We start from the raw sequence: 22627 nt of genomic DNA, 5'->3' as shown, positions 1-22627 counted from the left end.
AAAAAAAAAAAAAAAAAAAAAAAAAAAAAAAAAAAAAAAAAAAAGAACACAGCTTGCATAGAAGTGTGGTAACAGCTTAGGGATCTACTTTCAGATGGAAACACCTTCATCTCCAATGCCCGTTATGTTCGCCATGTTACCCTACTAATCTGATTGGGAACTATACCGGTTGTGTTAGTCTGCTGAAGGCATAAAGTTTATAGTGTGGGTATCTAGGAACGGTTAATGTCAAGTGTGATTCTTTTTGTCTCTTATTCATTGTTATTATTCATTGTGTAGCTGGATGAACGTGCTGTGACTGAAGTAATGAAGAAGCTTTTCAAGAACTACAAAAAATGGTGCAAGTATTTGGACCGTAAAAGTAGTCTTTGGTATGTTCGTACATTCGTTTTAAGGCATTATTTGGATCATTGAGTTTTATTTCTAAATTCTGATTTGTAAGTACTTAATCTTGTTACTTCTTGTTGTCTCGCTTAAGTCGGTAATAATACTACGAAATTGGCCGATCACCATTTGATGTGTTTGGGCCTCTGACACTTCAGGTTACCTACCATACAGCAGGAAGTGCAACAACGGAAACTTCTATACATGGCCTTATATCTTCTAATTTGGGGAGAAGCAGCAAACTTGAGATTCATGCCCGAGTGTCTTTGTTATATATACCACCATGTATGCCTCAGTACTTCATTCTTCTAATTTTGTTTTTTTGGTAGAAAATCTCTTATACATGGTGTTATGTGGACTGATATTTTATGCATTTGCTTCGTACAGCATCGCCTTTGTAAATTTCATACATCAATAAAATTGTCTAGCACGAAAAAGAAAAAAAAAAAAAAAAAAACAGAACTCTTAGATGCCTATTATCTAGAGGAATGGTCAACAGTTTGGATGTGTGGGTTCCTTCTAGAATTCTGTTTGGTCGAAGTGGAATTTGAAACACAAGAGGATTGAGTTATAAAAATGGATTCTATATATCAAATGCTTGTCTGTGAACTACAGTAGTATGCACTAAAAGTTGTATGTGACTTTTGTTTAAGTTCAGGACATTGGAGTCTTGAACTCCGTTGCATAGATGTTTGGTGCTAGAGCTAATATTCCATTTTAAACTATGAACGAGTTTTATTTATTAATAGAATACCTCTTTGTTGTTAAATTTAATTGCCTGTTTCATGAAGATGGCATTTGAGTTATATGGCATGCTAGCTGGGAATATCAGCCCTATGACTGGAGAAAATGTCAAGCCAGCCTATGGTGGTGAAAATGAAGCTTTCTTGCGTAAAGTTGTGACTCCGATTTATGAAGTGATTGCAAAGGTTTTTCTTTTTCTTTTTTTAATTTGTGTTTATATATTTTTATGCTTGTTCTAATGGAAATACTAGGAAGGCCGTTTCTATTTTGATAATATTGTTCTCTTGCAACTTGCTAGGAAGCTGCAAGGAGCAAACAAGGGAAATCAAAGCATTCCCAGTGGAGGAATTATGATGATTTAAATGAATATTTCTGGTAACTTTTCATTGTGGTATCTCTCTCTCAAATAAATTGGCCATTTGATTTTTTTATTTTTATTTATTATTATTATTATATTTTTGTGATCGGGCCACATGATATCCATTCTATAACTGTAGGTCAGTTGATTGTTTCCGCCTAGGCTGGCCAATGCGTGCAGATGCAGATTTCTTTTGTCTTCCTTCTGATCAACTCCATACAGACAGAACTGGGGTGAGTTATTTCCATTTTGAGATGAGATTTCCTTTGATGTATCTAACACTCTGAGCGTGTTCCCTGCCATACGTTGTTAAGTATTTGTTGCAAGTGTAGGTGAAACTAATATCAACTGGATCCTTTTCTCTCACTCAATACAATAACTTGTATTATTTTGCGATAATTTCCATAAAATTGGAATCACATATATATTAATCTTTATGTTGATTCAATATCAATTGATGTTTTGTAATTCCCATTGGGATTTTCTATAATAATTGTTCGCATCGAAGTGTAATGTAATGATGATTCTGCTTAATGAGCTTTGAATGAGTTAGTGTGAAAACCAGTGGAAAGTTAATTATTAGACAATAAATTTATGCATGATGATCTCTAATAAAGCTAGATAGAATGGTTTAAAAAATGAAGCCTGTTCATGACCTACCGTTTGATTTTTCTACACTTTCAACAGAGTTCTTCCGTTTTATTTTGGTATTTTATGATATACTGCAACTGTTCTACAACTAGTGAGCTGGATTATTTTGGCTGTGATATCCAGGAGAATAAGCCTCTTTCGAAAGATCGATGGGTGGGGAAAGTTAATTTTGTTGAAATAAGGTCATTTTGGCATCTCTTCAGAAGCTTTGATCGTATGTGGAGCTTTTTTATACTCTGCTTGCAGGTTGAGTATCTTTTTTTTCTTTTATGTTTGTTTACTAACTTCGATGTTGTCGAAAAATAATATTTAATTTGTAATAGTATTTTTACTTATAAAAACTATTTCCTCTGTAATTCTTAACTTACTTTTTTCAGGCGATGATAATTGTAGCCTGGAATGGCTCTGGTCAGCCAAGTGCAATATTTGATTCTCAAGTGTTCATGAAAGTTTTAAGTGTCTTCATTACTGCAGCCATATTGAAGCTTTGTCAAGGTTGGTAAATTTTCTCTCTTTCTTTGTTTGTATCAATGGTTTTTTCAAAATTAGTCTACTGCCTATGTCAAAGTTTGCGTTTTACACTAATGACTGAGGCATGGGAGAGAGGAGGGTCGGGCGTAATCCAGGAGAGTTTGTAAGGGAGGTGTAATGCTGGAAACTGAAATGAGAGTTGGAGGTTTAGTTTCTTTACAATGAGATTAGATGCTGACTATCAGATACCATTGTTTTTCTAAAGGAGCATTTTTAATTCGAAAAAGAGAATAGGTTCTTTTTGGTGAAGCTTTGTGGAGATTAAAGGCCTATGTAAATGATCGTTGAGTAAACAACAACAGTTATTTTGGTTTCTTTCTAATTAGAAATCAAGCTTTCGAATGAAAGAGTAAAGCGAGCGATACCAAAAAAAAGGTCCATAACAAAACGAGCCCATAAAAAAATTGGTTTTACAAAAAACGTGCTGGTTGTTGATAATAAGGGATAAAGGACATCGTTTCATTAGATAAGCACTCTAGTTTTTGCTCGGTTGTGGAACTTTGATACCTCCTTATCTCTTTTGTATTGTAAGTTCTCATCCCCTTTTGTAAGTAGTCTTTCTTCGTTCGTATCTCAGTGGAAGAGCTTTTTGTAGTTATCCTCGATAGGACGTATTCTATGTAGTGATTCACACCATCAATGAAATAATTTGTTGCCTGTTAAAAAAAAAGTACATGGGAGGATTTATCAGGTCTTCACTGATTTCCGACATACCAACACTATAAATCCCAAAAGATGGATATATCATTTCAACTTCAGTAGGAAGAAAGTCGCATTTGTTTTCAAGAACTTCAATATAAGCATGGTCAAAGTCCAATAGCTCCCAAGTTTCTGAAGAACACCTTACAAAATCACCAAGATTACTTCCTAATGCTTCCAAATATTGTTGAGATCAGAAGTTTAATCCAACTTCCGTACTCATCACAACTTCAATTCATCTATGCTTTTTGGCAGACTTACGTTCACTCTTCAAGTGAAAATTTACTACTTTCTGCCGCAAGCTTTCTTTCTTAATGTCTTTTTAAAGTAAATTCTGTCTAATTTACATGATGCTTTATTGGCCATAAAGGGAGTAATCTTACGATTGTCTTTAAAAACTACTTTTAAAGAAAGGGAAATGTCCTTCCAATCATCAAATGCATTAAGCCTAGTGATGATCTTTTGAGATTCCAGTCTAAAGCTAAAACTTTAGACTCTCTTTTAAGTCGATGATTCTTCAAAGAGTCCTTTCCAAATAAGACAGCCTTCTCTGTGACCACATCCACATCAGAAAACTTTGCTTTATTACTGTGAGTTTTAGAAACTTACTTTTGAGAAACAAGCATGTGATTCTTGAATCAACTCTTCTTACTTGCCAAGAATTCCTTAATCGTGTCTCAGAAAGTTAACCAACCTCTTCTGAAGGAATTGTTGGAAATCCGGGTAACATTTCTACCACCTGTACAAGGCCAAACCTCCCTTCATCAACCAATCTAAAGGGATTCTTCATTTCTGAAGTCAACATGTCCCCCAATCATCTCTTTCTTGCTTAATAAGTTGAAATAGAAGTATTCTTGTATCATTTCTACTGTACCTCTATCAAACCATCTAATATGGGACAGATGAAGGAGGAGAATCACCTCTATTTCCAAGACAAGAAAACAATTGTTTTTGAATCCAAATGCAGAAATATTTGTTCTCTATACAACTACTGGATTCCATGATTTAGCAAATCTTAAAAGAATGAGATCAATGGAAGAAACTTAACTTCATTATAGAGACTGATGGACATCAAATGGTTGAAGGAGAGAAAAAGGAGGAGAGAAGAGAGCATTTTTGCTTATATCTCAATCTGTCCGTTATATGATATAAATTGGTGGTTCACTTTTGATGGGACGTTTCACTGTTGGACTCAATTGTTCTAGATTTTATACTAGACAAACTAAATCACTACCAATATGAACGTATGGAGAACAATTTGTTATACACTAAAGTTCAAGTACTAAATTGCTACCAAATAAAAGTACCGAAACCATCAATGTTCTTTTAATCGAATATTTTTTACTCAACTTTAAGATATTGCAACCGAACTTATTTTTGGATCCCAAGAAGGTTTTTAGTACTCCTTAAATTCTTTTGTTCTTGGATCACAAAGTAGACCTTTTGTTTTGCATGCATAAGAAAATAAATGATTTCTGTCAATGTACCTGAAACTGCTAGGCTTTCACAAGGTTATATGTTATTACCTATCTCGCAACTGGGAAACTTGATCCATAGATTGATATTCTATCTTTGAGCCATGGAAGTGTTTTTTTTTTTTGTGTTTTCCTATTTATTTTCATGTGTCATTATCTTTTTATATACAACGACCTTCCCTCTTGATGCTCAATAATTGGCTACTTATATAAATTTCTGATATGCATCTTTTCAGTCCACCAAAATACTTAATTCTTGGTGTCTTTTTCATGCTTCTGCAGCTGTCCTTGATGTAATTCTCAGTTGGAAATCACACCGTAGTATGTCGTTTTATGTCAAGTTAAGATATATTTTGAAGGTGGTTTCAGCTGCTGCGTGGGTTGTAATTCTTCCTGTGACTTATGCTTATATCTGGGAAAATCCATCTGGATTTGCTCAAACAATCAAAGGCTGGTTTGGTGGCAACAGTTCAAGTGCACCCTCCTTGTTTATCTTGGCTATTGTAATCTATCTGTCACCGAATATGCTAGCTGCTTTCTTGTTTTTATTTCCTTTTATTCGTCGGTTTCTTGAGAGATCCAACTACAGAATTGTGATGCTCATGATGTGGTGGTCACAGGTAGACTGATAGCTAATGTGTTAATTATTATTTTTCTGTTCTGCAATCTCAATTTTCTCATTGCATTTTCTTGAAATTTTCAGCCACGACTCTATGTTGGCAGAGGAATGCATGAAAGTACATTTTCTCTTGTCAAGTAAGACCTCATTATTTAAAAAAACAACAATTCTTTCCTTACCAGTTTCCTTTGTCCATTGCTGATCGATCATCTTTCGAACATTTAGGTACACGCTATTCTGGGTTCTTCTTATAGCAACCAAGTTGGCATTCAGTTATTATCTGGAGGTATTATTTTCTTCTCCTTTTGGCCTCCTTTTATACTGTCAGCTTATTAGTAAATTAAACATGCTGAATTTTGTTGACTTCTTCCTCTTTAATGCTACAACCTCACCCCTGGGTGTGTTTTTTTTGGCTATTTCCTAATTGCACAAACAACAATGCCTTTGCTTATTTTCACTTATTATTTTGCTTCTTTCGACAGATAAAACCTCTTGTAGGTCCAACGAAAGCTATCATGAGCGTTCGGATAACTGTCTTCCAATGGCACGAGTTCTTCCCTCGAGGTGGGTAATGTAATTATTCGTAAAGGAGTTGTTGTTACCTTTGACATTGATGTTCTAATGTTGTTTTATTTCTCTGCAGCAAAAAACAATATTGGCGTTGTCATTGCACTCTGGGCTCCTATTATTCTTGTATGCATTTTGTTCATGCCCAATAACACTTTTCTTTTTCTCTTCATTTACTGCTTCGTCTTAGTTATGTCCTAACGAATTAAAAATTTTCAGGTTTACTTTATGGATGCTCAGATTTGGTATGCCATATTTTCCACATTATTTGGTGGTATTTATGGTGCATTTCGACGCCTTGGAGAGGTTTGTGATCCTTTTAAGGCTTATGTTTTCAGAAACCTGATATATTGAAACTAAAGAAAGCAACAGCCGAAGGGCAAGGAAATTGAAAATTGCCTTACACAAAGCTAACAAAGAAATATAATTTTTTTTTACAGTTTCAGTAAAGCTGCATCTTCTCTTTTTGTGATTAAACATGGTAGAGGGTAGCCTTATTTTACTCAACTTGGTTCTTTGGCGAAAACGACTTATCTACCTTCTCTGTATACTTTGATTTTCTTAATGCTCTGTTTCTGATCTAATCTAAAATAAAAACTCTTAAGTGCATGTTTAATGATTATGTTATTCTTTGGCCTTTTATTTATTTAAAATTTAAGTGACTATCTGCTCTTAGCTTTGTCGTGCTTTTCCAACACAGCAATGCTTCCCTAAGTAGAAGTGTGATCTTTCCTTACTACTGTTTTAGGAAAATGTTTTTATTCTTTCAGATTCGTACATTGGGGATGCTTCGGTCTCGTTTTGAGTCATTGCCTGGAGCTTTTAATGCCTGTTTGATTCCAGAGGAACAAGGAGAACCCAAGAAGAAAGGGCTGAAGGCCACTCTCTCCCGAAACTTTTCAGTAGTTAGTTTTGTCTTCCTTAAATTTTAGTTTCTTGATTCTCTTCTTTGTTCCTAACTTTGACAATACTATTTCTTTTGTTGTACATTTTGGCTATCCTGCAGATTTCGTCTAACAAAGAGAAAGAGGGTGCGAGATTTGCTCAGCTGTGGAATAAGATAATAAGTAGCTTTAGGGAGGAAGATCTTATAAGTAATAGGTAATATTCTAAGATTAGACCCATAATTGATTTGAGTTGTCCTCATCTTCCTTGAGTCCTTGGTTATCTTTGCTAGAGACTTTATGCGATTCTTTGAATTGTCTTGGTTAGCTTTTCATTAGCTTAATCTGTTTAATATCCCAGGGAAATGGACCTTTTGCTTGTTCCATACTGGGCAGACACTGAGTTAGGCCTTATGCAGTGGCCTCCTTTTCTTCTGGCTAGTAAGGTCTGTGCTGCTTGTCAATCTATTTTTGTGGACCTTGGTTGTTGGAAAAATGTATTTGAGTTATTGACGATGGAGCGATGATTATACTTTGTATAGATTCCAATAGCATTAGATATGGCTAAAGATAGCAATGGCAAGGACCGGGAGTTGAAAAAGCGAATTGATGCTGATAGTTACATGTCCAGTGCCATTCGTGAATGTTATGCCTCATTTAAGAAGATAATCAAGCATTTAGTTCAAGGAGCTCGTGAGAAAGAGTAAGTGTGACCGTCATATGATTTTTTTGAGGAATATAATTAATGCACAAGTTGATCTCAACTAGTTTCTTATCACTCACTTTTTGGTATCCTACTTTTAGCCTTAATATTTGAATATTACCAGGGTTATAGATTATATATTTACTGAGGTTGACAAACACATAGAAGAGAATACCCTAATAAGCGAGTTCAAGATGAGTGCTCTTCCAAAGCTCTATGATCGCTTTGTCAAGCTTACCAAGTATTTGGTAACGTTTCATAATTAGCCCTGTTTATCCATTTTAATTCATTGGATTCTATACAATCTAACTGGTTATGTCTTCAATTTTCAGTTGGATAACAAGCCGGAGGACAAGGATTCTGTGGTTATTTTATTTCAGGACATGTTTGAGGATGTGACAATAGATATCATGAATGATTATTATATACCCAGGTGTTGCATCTAAATTTTGAGTTGTCCTAGAAAATTATAACTTCTCAATATTGTTTTTTCATATGTCAAGTATCTTACATAGAAAATTTAAATAGTTTACATGAAACACTCCATGGAGGATCTGAGCTTGAAGGAATGACTTCATTGGATAAAAAACATCAACTATTTGCATCCACTGGAGCCATAAAGTTTCCCGTTGATCAGACAGAAGCATGGAAGGAAAAGGTCAGTGATTGATTTAGGGAAGTTCATGGTTCACTTTTTCTCAGTAGGAGTGTTTGAAGCTTGCCTCTGTGATGTCCCACATTGGTTGGGGAGGAGAACAAACCACCATTTATAAGGGTGTGGAAACCTTCCCCTAGTAGACGCGTTTTAAAGTGTTGAGGGGAAGCCCAAAAGGGAAAGCCCATAGAGGACAATATCTGCTAGCGGTGGATCTGAGTCATTACAACCTCACTCTCATTGGATTTATGAAATTGCATGAAAAAATGTACTTTTTTGATATACAAGGATTGCCTAAAATATAAAAATATACTATAACAAGAAAATGGAAGAAATCATCGAAATGTCTAGGGGGTATATCCTAAACTCTTGGTGTTAATAACCAGGAAGTAAGAAAATGACAGAATAGAAGACGGCTGGACAAGGATTACTGGCCACGTAGTTAGCGCTTTGTATTGAGAACATAAACACTTTATTTTCTGTGGACTAGCTATTGCCATGAAATGTAATGGATATCTTTCTATGTTCAGATTAAACGACTCAATCTATTACTTACAACCAAGGAATCTGCCATGGATGTACCATCCAACTTAGAAGCAAGAAGGCGTATCTCTTTCTTCTCAAATTCATTGTTTATGGACATGCCTGCAGCACCTAAAGTCCGGAACATGCTTTCTTTCTCGTAAGGCTTATTCTTTTTTTCATTTTGCAACCATGGTGGTTTTTTATTCTTTATTTCGTACCATTTCCTCTGATTTTGTTCGTTTGAAAATGTATACATCTGTGTAGGTGTCCTTTTCTTTCTTTTTTTTCGAACAAGAAATGAAACTTTTCATTGAAAAAATAAAGACACTTATGCTCAAAAGACACCGATTCCCAAAAGGAGTGAAAGAAAATATATATAAAAATAAATTACGTAAACGCTTCCCAATTCAAGCATATGTTTTGCAAAGTGAAGCCAAAAAAGAGATTATATTAAAGTTTTGAGCCTGGGTAATTCAAAGGTCCTTTGATTGTGTTCTATCCATATGTTTGAACTCGGAAATTTCGAGCCTAGTTGATTCAAATTGAGCTTTGTTTGCTGATACTGTAACGTTAAATTTAGTGTTTTAACTCCATACTACACGGAGGAGGTTCTATTTTCATTGCATGATCTTGAAGAGCCAAATGAAGATGGCGTTTCAATTCTCTTCTACCTACAAAAGATATATCCAGGTCTCTTTTTCTATTTCTGTTTTGTTTTTCATTTCTTATTTTGTATTGTTATATTCGTTCTTGTGTTATTCCCATGTACTATTTTGTTGCATGAACAACTAGTTTGTATATGTTTAGATGAATGGAAGAATTTTCTTGAAAGAGTGAAATGCACGAGCGAAGAGGAATTAAAAGGAGTGAGCGAGCTTGAGGAAGAACTTCGCCTCTGGGCGTCCTACAGAGGCCAAACATTGACTAAAACTGGTTCTCTCCCGCCGTCCCTTTGTCATTTGCATCGCATTTTATCCCACTTTATGAAAATGTTGTTCTGCATGTAACACTGTGTTTTATTGAAACCCAGTAAGAGGAATGATGTATTACCGGAAGGCTTTAGAGCTTCAAGCTTTTCTTGATACTGCTGAGGATCAAGACCTAATGGAGGGTTACAAGGCGGTGGAGTTGAACTCGGAAGAAAATTCTAAGGGAGATAGATCATTATGGGCACATTGTCAGGCAATATCTGACATGAAATTTACCCATGTTGTATCATGTCAGAAGTACGGTATTCACAAGCAATCTGGTGATGCTCGTGCCCAGGACATTTTGAAACTAATGACAAAGTATGTGAGGGACTGTTTCGATGAAACTTCTTTCGGAAACTGTATTCAGAAACTGCTGCTAGACATTCTTATTGTTTTATAGATCGAAAAGTCGTCTTCATTTCCTAATGTTCTGTCGTTACCATTATTGTTTATTGCAGGTATCCATCACTTCGAGTGGCATACATCGATGAGGTTGAAGAACCTAGTAAAGACAAATCCAAGAAAAACCAGAAAACATATTATTCATCTCTCGTGAAGGCTGCTTCACCCAAATCTATTAATGCTTCTGAGCATGTGCAATTGGATGAGGTATTGCTTAAAATTAGTGTGATGGCATGCTTGGGTTCAGTTTGACATGTTATACTTACTGTTGTCAATCTTGTCTGGTCTAGTTCCATGCTTGAATAATTTTTCCTCTTAGTTTTGTCCAATAGAAGAATTCTACCAAATGAACATTGACGTTTAGATTTTAGAAAACGATCGATTAGATTGTCGATCAGTATGTTGGCATCCTCGTTGACATGTCAGTATGTTGAAGCCGTTGGCTCCAAATCGATGCGTCGATATGCTGGACACTGTCAACATGCCAAAAGTTAGTTTCCAAAATCGGGGTTGTCGTAAGCATTTCCTAAATGTAAATAATAAATAAGGGTACCAGCATGTGAATTACAAATAATGGACCTAATCAATGGTTGACCTCCTTGTGTTGAATACTGATCAACGTAATATTAAAGTCCCTTCGTACACAAAATAGAAGAACTCCATGAACTTTCAACATGAATTACAATCCTTTTGTCTTAAAAAATTGGCATACAGATTATTTATCAAATAAAGCTTCCGGGTCCTGCTATCTTGGGTGAGGGAAAGCCAGAAAATCAGAACCACGCGATAATATTTACGCGTGGTGAGGGCTTGCAAACGATAGACATGAATCAGGTATATTCAGTAAAATGTAATGGATTTTCTTCTTCTTCCCATGTATTTTCTAGATTGTTTATATTTTTATTTTGTAGGATAACTACATGGAAGAAGCATTGAAGATGAGGAACTTGTTACAAGAGTTCCTTAAAAAGCATGATGGTATAAGATACCCCTCTATTCTTGGACTTAGAGAGCATATATTTACTGGAAGGTAAATCCTCTCTCTCTCTCTCTCTCTCGATCTCTCGTTTTTTAACTGTTATCGTTTTTGCTACTTATGGCCAGTTTTATGCTTTCTTCATTGTTCTTGTTTCTGAATGCAGTGTTTCTTCGCTTGCTTGGTTCATGTCTAATCAAGAAACGAGTTTCGTTACCATTGGTCAGAGACTTTTGGCCAATCCTCTGAAGTAAGTAGTCATCTCTTTGTGATTAAGTGGCTTGTAAAGGAGGAAAAATGACAAACAGAAACTGAAATACCTGCATGTTTATTGTTTGAAGTTTTTAGCTATAAAATATGATGTTCATGCATTTAGCAGGTATCATGGGTTGTAGCAATATGATTAGTTGCAATTACTTTGGACTTGTACTGGACGAAGGTTCTGTTAGATTGTTACTATGAGATCCCATGTCGGTTGGGGAGGAGAAACATCTTTATAAGGGTGTAGAAACATCTTTCTAGCAGACACGTTTTAGGGGAAGTTCGAAAGGGAAAACCCATAGAGGACAATATCTGCTAACGGTGGGCTTGGGTCGTTACAATTGGTATTAGAGCCAGAAGTGAGTGATGTGTCAGCGAGGATGTTGCGCCTCGAAGGGGGGTGGACATGAGGTGGTGTGTCCTTTCCTTTCTCCAATTCGATGTGGGACCCCCACCAAATCCACCCTCTTTTGGGGCCCAGCGTCCTTACTGGCACACCGCCTCGTGTTTACCCCCTTCGGGGAACAGCGAGAAGGCTGGTACATCGTCCGGTGTCTGGCTCTGATATCAATTGTAACCGCCCAGATCTACCACTAGCAGATATTGTCCTCTTCGGGCTTCCCCTCAAGGCTTTAAAACGCGTCTACTAGGGGAAGGTTTCCACTCCCTTATAAAGGGTGTTTTGTTCTCCTCCCCAACCAATGTCGGACATCACAGGTGTGGATTGGGGGGTTCCACATCGATTAGAGAAGAGAATGAGTGCCAACGGGATTTTAGTTGGATTCTTTTAAAAATGAACTTTTGTTATATATTTTTCGTAACTATTGATTTATATATATACATTTTATCTAGGGTTCGTTTCCACTATGGGCATCCAGATGTGTTTGATAGGCTCTTCCATCTAACTAGAGGGGGCGTCAGTAAAGCTTCCAAGGTTATCAATCTGAGTGAAGACATATTTGCTGGTATGCCATGACTTCTCTTAAAGTTCTTCGCAGATGAATTTGGCTTTACCCCAAGTTACTCAAAAGTCTACAAATTTCAGGGTTCAATTCAACTCTTCGTGAAGGCAATGTCACTCATCACGAATACATACAAGTTGGAAAAGGAAGAGATGTGGGCCTTAATCAGATTTCGATGTTTGAAGCAAAAATAGCAAATGGGAACGGCGAGCAGACACTAAGTCGGGATATATACAGGCTTGGACACCGATTCGACTTCTTCCGAATGTTATCGTGTTATTTTACCACTATTGGGTTCTATTTCAGTACAATGGTATGAACCATACTCTGTCTTTCTTCTATATTTGAATGTTGCTTTTATTAATACTCTGATACATATTGATGTGCAGATAACTGTTCTCACGGTATACGTATTCCTTTATGGTCGGCTTTATCTCGTTCTTAGTGGACTCGAAAAAGGTTTGAGCACTCAACCTGCTATTCGAGACAATAAACCTCTGCAAGTGGCGCTCGCTTCTCAATCTTTTGTTCAGATTGGATTCTTGATGGCCTTGCCTATGCTGATGGAGATTGGTTTGGAAAGGGGATTCCGCACTGCATTGAGTGAATTCATATTGATGCAGTTACAACTAGCCCCCGTCTTTTTTACGTTCTCTCTCGGGACAAAAACTCACTATTATGGGAGGACTTTACTTCATGGAGGCGCCAAATATAGGCCTACAGGTCGTGGGTTTGTCGTGTTCCACGCCAAGTTTGCTGATAACTATAGGCTATACTCACGTAGCCACTTTGTTAAAGGTCTTGAGCTCATGGTTTTACTAATCGTATACCAGATTTTCGGGCACACTTACAGAAGTGCATTGGCTTATGTGTTGATTACTGTATCGATGTGGTTTATGGTCGGCACTTGGTTGTTCGCTCCCTTTCTCTTCAATCCTTCTGGTTTCGAGTGGCAAAAGATCGTCGACGATTGGACCGATTGGAACAAATGGATAAGTAATCGTGGTGGAATTGGTGTTCCACCAGAAAAAAGTTGGGAATCGTGGTGGGAGGAAGAACAAGAACATTTACGCCACTCGGGAAAGCGCGGTTTAGTAGCTGAGATATTATTAGCATCTCGATTCTTTATCTATCAGTATGGTCTTGTGTATCATCTTAGCATCACTCAGCGTGCAAATACTAAAAGTTTCTTGGTAAATCCACTTCTTGTTCTATCCATCTTAACAATATGAATATCAAAATTAATTCTTTCCCTATTTGGTCACAGGTTTATGGCGTATCATGGCTCGTAATCTTTCTAATACTGTTCGTAATGAAGGTGAGTTGCTTGGAATTTGTTACTCATCTAGTCCTGCCACATGATTTTCAAAATCTAACTCGATCGTTTTCCGTTCTTCCAGACTGTATCGGTTGGAAGGCGAAAGTTCAGTGCAGATTTTCAACTCGTGTTCCGTCTTATCAAGGGCTTAATATTCCTAACCTTCATCTCTATTCTTGTCACCTTGATTGCCCTTCCTCACATGACACTGCAGGACATCATTGTTTGCATACTTGCTTTCATGCCAACAGGTTGGGGCATGCTTTTGGTAAGTCCAGTCCCCTTGACTCTAATTCCACCCCAAAAACTAAATCTTCCATGTACTTAAACTAATGTTTTTCCAGATCGCTCAAGCATTGAAACCACTCGTCCATCGAGCTGGCTTCTGGGGATCCGTTAGAACACTCGCCCGTGGTTACGAGATCATCATGGGTTTGCTCCTCTTCACTCCGGTTGCATTCCTTGCCTGGTTTCCATTCGTTTCAGAATTTCAAACCCGTATGCTCTTCAACCAAGCGTTCAGCAGAGGTTTGCAGATTTCTCGTATTCTCGGCGGTCATCGGAAGGATCGATCATCCCGAAACAAAGATTAAGAACACTGTAAGACAAACCTTTACCTTATGCCAATTCCTTGATAGCACTTGATGATGCACTGAGGCTTGTTTATATCATTAGGAGTTGTAACCTATGTGTGGGCAGTAGAGTTCAGTAGTAGTGTTTAATGGGCTGCAAATTTTGGTGTTTGTTCATAGTTTATGTTCACACGTCCATTCCCCTAATGAACAAACAATCTTGTATTTAAGGAGGATGATTACTTGTAACACTACTGAATCTTGTTTCCAGCCAGTGTCACTGCCTTGGTTCTTTTGATTTCTTTAAGGTTATTATGTTATTTCTTACCATGTTCTTCATTTTGTTTAGGTTGATATGAATGTGATATTTATCATTCTTTTTGTTTTGTTTGTGTTTTGGATTCACGTAATTATCTAGTTTACTTTTATAAGATGGTTATTAGACGTCGATGATTCAAAAAATCGATGAGCAAGTGGTAGGTTCAAGTAGTTAAGACGGTGATGATCTTATTCAAAATTATATCACCCCATTTTAGTGTTAACTTAAACTTTTTGAAACGAGATTAGTCTGTAAATTCTCGTCGATCATAAAAGTATATTTAAAGTTAGATAGACGGTTCAACTCGATAGAAAATAATTTGTAGTTTTTGAAAGTGTTTTGATAAACCGATAAAATAAAGCAAGGGTGAATGTAAATTTGGAATTTGAGATAAATGAAATTATTCATCGAAAAATGTACTTTTTTGTCATTTTCTCTAAGCAACCTTCGAGGAATTAATAATGTTTTTGTAATCGTTCATATTTAACGTAGTAGATATTATCTTTTTTGGGCTTTTCCTTTTGAGCTTCGTCTCAAGGCTTTAAAATGTGTATGTTAGGGGAAGGTTTCCACACCTTTATAAATAGTGTAATGTTCTTGAAACCTTTATAAATGATGTTTTGTTCTCATCTCCAACCAATGTGGGTCATCACAATCCACCCTCTTTCGGAACCCAGCATCTATATTGGCACATCGCCTCGTGTCTACCCCCTTCGGGGAACAACGAGAAGGCTCTAACACATCGTTTGGTGTCTGGCTCTGATACCATTTGTAGCAGCCCAGATCCACCACTAGCAGATAGCTTTCCATTTCGGGCTTCCCCTCAAGGCTTTAAAACGCGTATGCTAGGGAAAGGTTTCCATCCCCTATAAATGGTGTTTTGTTCTCTTCCCCAACCAATGTGGGACATCACAGTTTTAGTAGTACATAACAAAAAACGAGTATTAATAACTCGCTAACAAATCAACTTATGCCTGGGTTGAGGTGGCTTCTTTATTTGTAGCGTATGTAGTTGTATCAAATATCAAGACGCTTCAGATGATTAATGATGAAGGCACGTTTTAAGCTTCAGTATCGAGCAAATTCTCTGCAAATTCTTGTGGGTTCATTTGGTTAATATCAAATGGGTAAGGTGTGTTATCTTCTAGAAATTCTCGTAATTTGATTGCTCAAAGTTCCTTCATCTATCTCGTTATCTTCCTCTATTTGTTTTCGAAGGACTCATTCGAGTTCATTGAACCTATCGTAATTTTTAACGACATTGACAAATGCTTCTAGAAACGTTGCCTTAAAATTTAATATTCTGTCTAATCTTCCTCTAACTTGTACCGTTAGCTCGGACATCTACTTAAGATGCTTTCCAAAAGGTTCTTCAAAAAGTCGCATCTATCGGCTCAACATCTTCTCCTTCTACCGTAGAAGAAGATGAAGACATTATATACGACCTCAAAGATCAATATTTGGATTCTCAACCTCCAAGCTTATAGCAACCTCGACATCCGACCGAAATTGTTGTAAAACTATCCAATATAGAAACGGAAATCGAAAACATTTCCCTTCATCACAAATTTGTCCAATTAAACAGTCTTTTGCAAATTATCTAGATAATAACTCATCAAGAGACTGAATAATCGTTAAAGTACTTAAAAAAAATGATGTGATGTAAATAAAAGTGATGTAAATAAAGATGATATAAATAAACATTAAAAATTATATATATATATATAAAAAAAAGATGATGCGATGTAAATAAAGGCGATGAAAAGAAAAAAAAAATTCGCATATTTAGTATTTTTACCTCGGAGTGTCTATAAAAAATTAATTTTTTTTTAAAAGAAGCATTTATATTATTTTAAAATGAAACTTTATAATTTTATTATTCATTAAACTACACATCTTTACATATATTAAAACAAAAAATTTCGAAGGTTCTTTTTAATATAATTAAGAATAAAAAATATGATTAACTTTGACATAATTTTAAAATATTACTATTTTATATATAAATATATTTAAAATTCCCGCTCCCAACACAGCTTCAGCAACCCGAAGAGCACTTGGAAGTTCAATTCCGTCTCTCTATCTGTAGCGTTTTGCTCCATCTAATCAGGTACGTTGAATCCCTTTGATTCTTGTGTATGTTCGGTTCTTTTTTGCTGGTTCGTGGATGGTTTGCAGAGCGTTATGTAGAGGTTGAAAAATGGAGGAAATGTAGTGGTATTTACTTGCCTTTTTCTTAGGTTTTTGTTATTTCTGGGGTTGAAGTGCTGGTGAGTTGGCATTTTGCTGGTTGGGATCAGGATAGCATGGTGTTAGATTTTGGATTGATGGATGCTTATGTAATTATTGGAATTTGCTTTGTTTTTGTTTTTATTTTGGGTTTGGGTTTGAACTTTGTTGGTTGAGAGAGAGAGAGAGAGAGAGAGAGAGAGAGCTATGTTGGCTCGAATTCAAAATGAGAAGAAGCTTGCTTGCAAAGATTCTTTGATACCTTTTCAAACGAATTCAAAATGGTCTAGCCAAAGAAGAGGCTTGCTTGCAAAGATTCTTTGATACATTTTCAAACACAACTTATAGTAAACTGTTGAGGGTGCTAAAAGCCGGTGTCTTGAGACAAGAAAACTCAAAAAAATGTTGCCAAACACACCGACAAAAGTGACAAAACAAAACATCTAATTTCTTTCCCTTTAACAGAAGATGGAAAAAGATGATCCATTGAAGGCTTGAGGAAACCCATAGGCTAAACCTTAAAATAAGTAAGCAAAAGTTTACACTCCATTAAGCTATATATATGCTGATCCAAAAAACTGCTAGGAATACGAGAATTGCTTCCAATAGTGGGCCAACTGGATGAACCAAGAAGACCTGATAGCACCTTACTCCAAAAGATAGAGAGAGTCGTAATATATCTTCAAAATCATGTGGCAATGAGTGTGAAGTTGCTGGCTGAATTGAAAAGATACTCAGACAGATGAAAATAGGACACCTAATATAAGCATCTTTTGGAGCAAACAGTACAACTTCTTGAATACCACGGAATGTTCATCATTAAGAAACCAAGAAGAGAGAATGATCATAGCCAAAACCCCTATATTAGACCATTACCCTGACGTTTGCATCTCATGTAGAATTATTTCATGAACTTGAAGACCACTAAGTTTAAGAAAGGGAGAAAATTTCCTTTTTTCCCGAAGAAAGATCATTATTGTTATTAGGGCTTTTTGAAACCCCATACCAGAAATATGTTGCTTTGCTGAAGCGTTAATCAATTTTTCCTTTTTGAATAAGGAACCAAGAGGCTTAAAACAAATCCTCAATAATATCTTCATTTTGCAAATGGTTGGTTTAATTTATTCGCAGTGTTCAAGATGCATGGGGTGTTTTTGTCAATTTTGATAGAAAATGTACTTCAGCTTCTCATAGGGCCTTCTTTGTCTTCGAAGCCCTCCCTTATTTGGTCCAATGCGATCAAAACCCTTATTTTAGAACTTTGGATGGAATGGAATCTTCGACAGCAAGTGTGTCCCATGGTTCGGGCATTTTGATTCAGCTTGCAGGAAAGCTTCATCCTGGGCTTCTCTTTTCAAGACTTCTGCTGTTTTTTCTCTTAATGATTTACTGACATTGAGATTTTTTTTTCGTTTTATCTTCCATTACTCTTTGTGTTTTTGTGTTACTTTTTTCACTCCCTTGTGGAGTTTGTATGTGGAGCATTAGTCTCTTTTCCTTCTCTTAATAAAAACTTTCGTTTCTTGTTAAATAAAAAACCCAGCTCTTTGATAATGAAGGTCCAGCTGCTGTTATAAGAAAAAGGGCAATGTATGAACAAGCGATCAGTTTATATCAATCAGTCTTCTAGGGTAATTCTTAACTAAGGAAGGCCGGGTTTGTTGAAAAACTCCTGGTCATATGATAAAAGTTATACAATTGACAGTGAAATAGTGGATGACTGGAAAAATAAGGAAAAACTAAAGGGTTGATGCTTTAAATTGGCTCAGTAAAGGCATTATTTAGAAATAGGGCTCTTGAACAAAGTGGAATTGGCGTAACATTTTTCTGTAACGAAGTTAGTTATTTGTTGTCTTTGTTTGGAAGAATATATTCTGTGTTTTGCGTCTCTTCTTATACATGATTTTCTTTTCTTGCAGATGAAAAGACTCATGGAATCGGATGCTGCAATGACAGAAGACTTAATTGCTTATAATATTATTCCATTAGATGCTCCTTCTACGACAAATGCTATTGGGTCCATGGCTGAGGTCTTTTAGATTACAATTTTCTTGTTTAGAGATGTGAAAGTTTATCCATTTCTTCAGTTATTTACCTTGAAACTGAACTTTATGTTTAGGTGCAAGCAGCAGTGTCAGCTTTAAAATATTTCAGTGGCCTTCCAAAGTTGCCTCCAGAATTTTGTTTTCCGGAGACTAGGAGTCCTGATATACTTGACTTTCTACACTTCATTTTTGGATTTCAGGTTTGGACTTCTATGTTGGTGGTTGTATACAACTCAATCCCGTCCCCTGTTTGTATAGTTTGTTACTGGGTTTCTATGTTTTAATACTTGTAATATATGTATTTCCGATTATTTAGGAGTTATATTAATGGATTTGACTATCAACGTGTGATTCTAGTTTTCATTCCTCACCTTATGTGTTGATCAGGGTTTTAAAATAAGGTTGAGTGTTCTCCTAAGGGTTTTTGTTTTGTTTTGTTTTGTAAGGTTCTAATTGGGAATCGGGTTTAAAAGTCTCTTTCTTCTTCTTGTAAGAAACTCATTTACTTTTGTCACGTTGAATTTTAATTCCATGGTTCTGAGTCTAGTTGCTTTTTCATTTTTGTATTGGGATGGATTTATGTTTATTTACCCTGTTTTAGTCTATTGGTCATTTTTAGTTATCATAGTTTTTTTTTTTTAGATTTTTAATTTGATTTGTCCAACATTGAAATTGGATGGCTTGGTTATTTCTTTAAGAATTTCAATTTATATTGTCTAATGTTGAATTTTGTGGTCTTCAGAAAGACAATGTGTCCAATCAGCGTGAACATGTAGTGCACCTACTTGCCAACGAACAGTCTCGCCTTTGTATTCCTGAAGAAAATGAACCTGTAAGTCCTTTATTCTCATCATTGAACATTGATGGACAGTTTTGTTTACTTTCAATCATTAACAATTGGAGCTGTTTGCGTTTGCTTTGGTTGGTGATTTGAGCCATTACCTTTCAATGAGATCATTTTATGTGAGATTATTTCTATCCTAAAATAATTGTTGTTGTAGTTGACTAATTATATATTATGTTGATTGGGTACTTGATATCTAATTTGTGGTTTGTTTTTGCTTTGTCAATGCGAAAGCTTGATGAATGAGGTTTTCGATGAAATAAGAACTTCACATTCCTTTCGTATGAGCTCGAATTTTAAGCAACATGAGGAAATGACATACATACAATGGGTATACGCTTATGTTTGAATCTGGGAGCTTATAGGCTTACTATTGTGATTTAAAAGTTCCTTTCCAAGGGGATGTATTAAGGTTTGTAACTTACGAATGAGTATAGGGACTTTTCAAAGGATTGACAAACATTTGGAGGGTATTTAGAGATTGCCAAGAAAATCCTCTCAAGGATTTATTTGATGGAGGTATGCATCAAGATCAAAAAGTGATATTGGGTTCATCTCACAAATATTCAACAAACAGTCAACTCTTGTTGCTGTTAGCTTCGCCAATAATGTGTATTTTAATTCCTGTGGAGGGTTTTATTTATTTGATATTTGGTTGGAATCCATGACCCCATTCTAGACAATGTATCAGCTTGGATCATGACTTTTCTCCTCCGTCACCCTAAAACCCTAACCCTTCCTACCAGCTGCAGTTGTTTGTTGTTGTTGCCGGTTGGTTTTTCAACTGTTTTGATTGCTATTTGCTGATTTTTTTTCCTTTCCCCTTTTCTTCTCTCTCGCATCGTTCAACAACTCTTGGGCCTGAAACCCTTCCCCTCCCTCATCCTAAAGCCAGAACCCTCCTCGTCAGCCGTTGTCCCTTGCCAAGCTAACCAGTGAATGGCGACAAGGAGGAGAAGTATTGTTATATTGTAGCTTATCCCTAGTACTACATTAGAAGAAAGGTGCATCACTCTTCAATTCATTCAACCCTCAAGGATTATACATGGAATCCAAATTGTATTGAATAAAATGTTTCTAGTATTTTTGCTCAATCGATCAAGAGAGCTATTTCTCAGAATTGTAGTCAACAAAAATTTGCTGTATTAGATTATGATGGTGTTTAACTGTGAGAGTATTTCATTCAATCCATAAGCTAAGAATGGTCAATCCAGGCCTGGAGGTTTTGTGGCTAAGTTCTTCCAAAAAAATCATGGAATATCCTTATGGAAGACATCAAGAGGGTATTCAATGATTTTTCTTTGTTTCTTTGTTTATTTATCTACTTTATAGGAATCCATCATAAATGCTAGCTTGAGGAAAGTTGATGCAAAGACATTAGGGTACAGGGAATGTAGACCTGTTAGTATTAACTCTTCATATGTATAAGTTCATAGCTAGAGAGTTAGAGCATTTGTAGAAGTTCTTTGTCTACTATCAGAGAATTCCAATCAACTTTTGTGGCTGATCGCCTAATGCTTGATGTTTTTTCTCATTGCTAATGAACTTATGGATGAAGATATATCCTAGTAGGCCCGAATGGAAAAGTTGGATCTCAGGTTGTTTATCATCCACATAATTACTAATGAAAAGGATAGGGAAAAAACCTTGGCATCGAGTAGCCTTCAACAAGGTGACTCATTGTCTGCCTTTGTTTTCATCCTAGTGGTGGATTGTCTTAAGAGAAATGTTGACTATTGGCATCAAGGGGAACTGATCGATGACTTTGAAGTTGGTGAAGGCCCAAATTCTCTGTCCATGAACTTCCTTCATCAAGGTGACACTTTGTCTCCCTTTATTTTCATTCTGTTGGTTTATTGTCCAAGTAGAATGCTCGCTATCTGGGCATCAAGTTTTTTAAGAGTAGGAATATTTTACATTTTAACTCAATGAAACATTTCTTGGGGGAAAATGGATATCAGTTGATGCCATTTTGAGGAGTTGAGAAGATTCTGACGCAAATTGGTGACCAGTTGTTTGATTTTCAAGTTGTATCCAGAGAACGTTGGAGTTCATCACCCAAAAAAGGGTGGAAGAAGAAATATCACGACCAAAGAGGCAAACATTAGATGAAGAGACGGTGATGCAAGTACGATAATGGATTAGATAGAAATAAGGGAATGGGGCAAGTGATCGACGTAGATTGACTCACCACACCTCTCTATGAGTCTTTGACGATTGATGTGTTCCATCCACACTGGCTGTCACCTGTGTGCTTGCCATGCTGTTGCTATCCTTCAAAATAAAAGGCTCCTTAGCTCATTTTTAAAGTACTGGCATAATGTGCAAATGCGACCAAGAGGATGGAATGTGGCCGCACTTGCACATGAGTTGGTGGCACGTTGTACCACCTTGTGGTAGGGAATGACCAAGTTTGACCATTGATTTACCACATTATAGTACAAGCTCGGTAGATCGTTACTGTTAAATGACAATAGTTTATCAAGCCCAGTCAATATTAGACAAACAACCTTCACCTCCCTACATGTTTATCATCTTAAGCACTTTGAGTTTTATTCCAAACACTCAAAATCACTCAAAACATGATTTTAGTTGAGCGTTAAAACATTCTCATCAACCATATATTAAGGATAGATCTTAACTCATTAGTTACAATAATGAGTGCTTGATTCACTAGATTGAATCCCATTGGATGTTCATCAAAATCATGTTGGATGTCAATGTTAGAGGTTTGAGTAAGGAACATAAAAGATCTTTGCTACAAAAAGTTCTTCCATTTGGCATTGATAAGAAAAGAATTATAGCAATCAAAGATTTTATCAAAGATACAGGCTTTACGCCAAGCAATCTTTCAAATCTTTCCCTTCTTTCCAACCCTCAAAAAAAAAAAAAAAAAAAAAAAAAAAAAAAAAAAAAAAAAAAAAAAAAAAAAA

At 36.2% G+C, this 22627-nt stretch overlaps 2 protein-coding genes and 1 non-coding gene across 7 annotated transcripts in view; all 3 read left to right on the top strand.

Annotated features, from left to right (window-relative positions):
- The window catches only part of LOC111435616 (callose synthase 3-like), a 20573-nt gene extending 5987 nt beyond the window's left edge, over window positions 1-14586 (top strand). For all 4 annotated transcript variants that reach the window (XM_023073059.1, XM_023073052.1, XM_023073041.1 and 1 more), the window contains 34 exons: window positions 280-371; window positions 543-669; window positions 1176-1313; window positions 1427-1503; window positions 1626-1719; window positions 2261-2383; window positions 2515-2632; window positions 5125-5462; window positions 5546-5598; window positions 5687-5747; window positions 5944-6025; window positions 6105-6154; window positions 6248-6334; window positions 6799-6933; window positions 7035-7129; window positions 7274-7358; window positions 7455-7615; window positions 7740-7863; window positions 7948-8048; window positions 8144-8273; window positions 8801-8952; window positions 9376-9485; window positions 9603-9728; window positions 9826-10084; window positions 10225-10375; window positions 10883-11002; window positions 11080-11198; window positions 11311-11394; window positions 12258-12370; window positions 12451-12680; window positions 12757-13560; window positions 13635-13685; window positions 13768-13953; window positions 14030-14586. In XM_023073059.1, coding sequence (XP_022928827.1) covers window positions 280-371; window positions 543-669; window positions 1176-1313; window positions 1427-1503; window positions 1626-1719; window positions 2261-2383; window positions 2515-2632; window positions 5125-5462; window positions 5546-5598; window positions 5687-5747; window positions 5944-6025; window positions 6105-6154; window positions 6248-6334; window positions 6799-6933; window positions 7035-7129; window positions 7274-7358; window positions 7455-7615; window positions 7740-7863; window positions 7948-8048; window positions 8144-8273; window positions 8801-8952; window positions 9376-9485; window positions 9603-9728; window positions 9826-10084; window positions 10225-10375; window positions 10883-11002; window positions 11080-11198; window positions 11311-11394; window positions 12258-12370; window positions 12451-12680; window positions 12757-13560; window positions 13635-13685; window positions 13768-13953; window positions 14030-14278 — 5025 coding nt within the window. In that variant the 3' untranslated portion in view covers window positions 14279-14586. The remainder of the gene's footprint in view (window positions 1-279; window positions 372-542; window positions 670-1175; window positions 1314-1426; window positions 1504-1625; window positions 1720-2260; window positions 2384-2514; window positions 2633-5124; window positions 5463-5545; window positions 5599-5686; window positions 5748-5943; window positions 6026-6104; window positions 6155-6247; window positions 6335-6798; window positions 6934-7034; window positions 7130-7273; window positions 7359-7454; window positions 7616-7739; window positions 7864-7947; window positions 8049-8143; window positions 8274-8800; window positions 8953-9375; window positions 9486-9602; window positions 9729-9825; window positions 10085-10224; window positions 10376-10882; window positions 11003-11079; window positions 11199-11310; window positions 11395-12257; window positions 12371-12450; window positions 12681-12756; window positions 13561-13634; window positions 13686-13767; window positions 13954-14029) is intronic.
- Window positions 9823-9902, top strand: LOC111441282. Its single transcript, XR_002710126.1, has one exon. It is a non-coding gene; the product is annotated as a small nucleolar RNA J33 (small nucleolar RNA).
- Window positions 14587-16598: 2012 nt separating the features above from the next.
- Window positions 16599-22627, top strand: part of LOC111436127 (callose synthase 9-like) — a 34681-nt gene continuing 28652 nt past the window's right edge. For both annotated transcript variants that reach the window (XM_023073828.1, XM_023073820.1), the window contains exons 1-4: window positions 16599-16686; window positions 18725-18835; window positions 18925-19050; window positions 19593-19682. In XM_023073828.1, the coding sequence (XP_022929596.1) occupies window positions 18725-18835; window positions 18925-19050; window positions 19593-19682 (327 nt within the window). In that variant the 5' untranslated portion in view covers window positions 16599-16686. The remainder of the gene's footprint in view (window positions 16687-18724; window positions 18836-18924; window positions 19051-19592; window positions 19683-22627) is intronic.

This window comes from Cucurbita moschata, unplaced genomic scaffold (genome assembly GCF_002738365.1).
Source record: "Cucurbita moschata cultivar Rifu unplaced genomic scaffold, Cmos_1.0 Cmo_Scf00003, whole genome shotgun sequence".
Taxonomy (NCBI): Eukaryota; Viridiplantae; Streptophyta; class Magnoliopsida; order Cucurbitales; family Cucurbitaceae; genus Cucurbita; species Cucurbita moschata.
The sequence above is the reverse complement of the archived record's forward strand: the minus strand, read 5'-3'. Positions and strand labels throughout refer to the sequence as shown.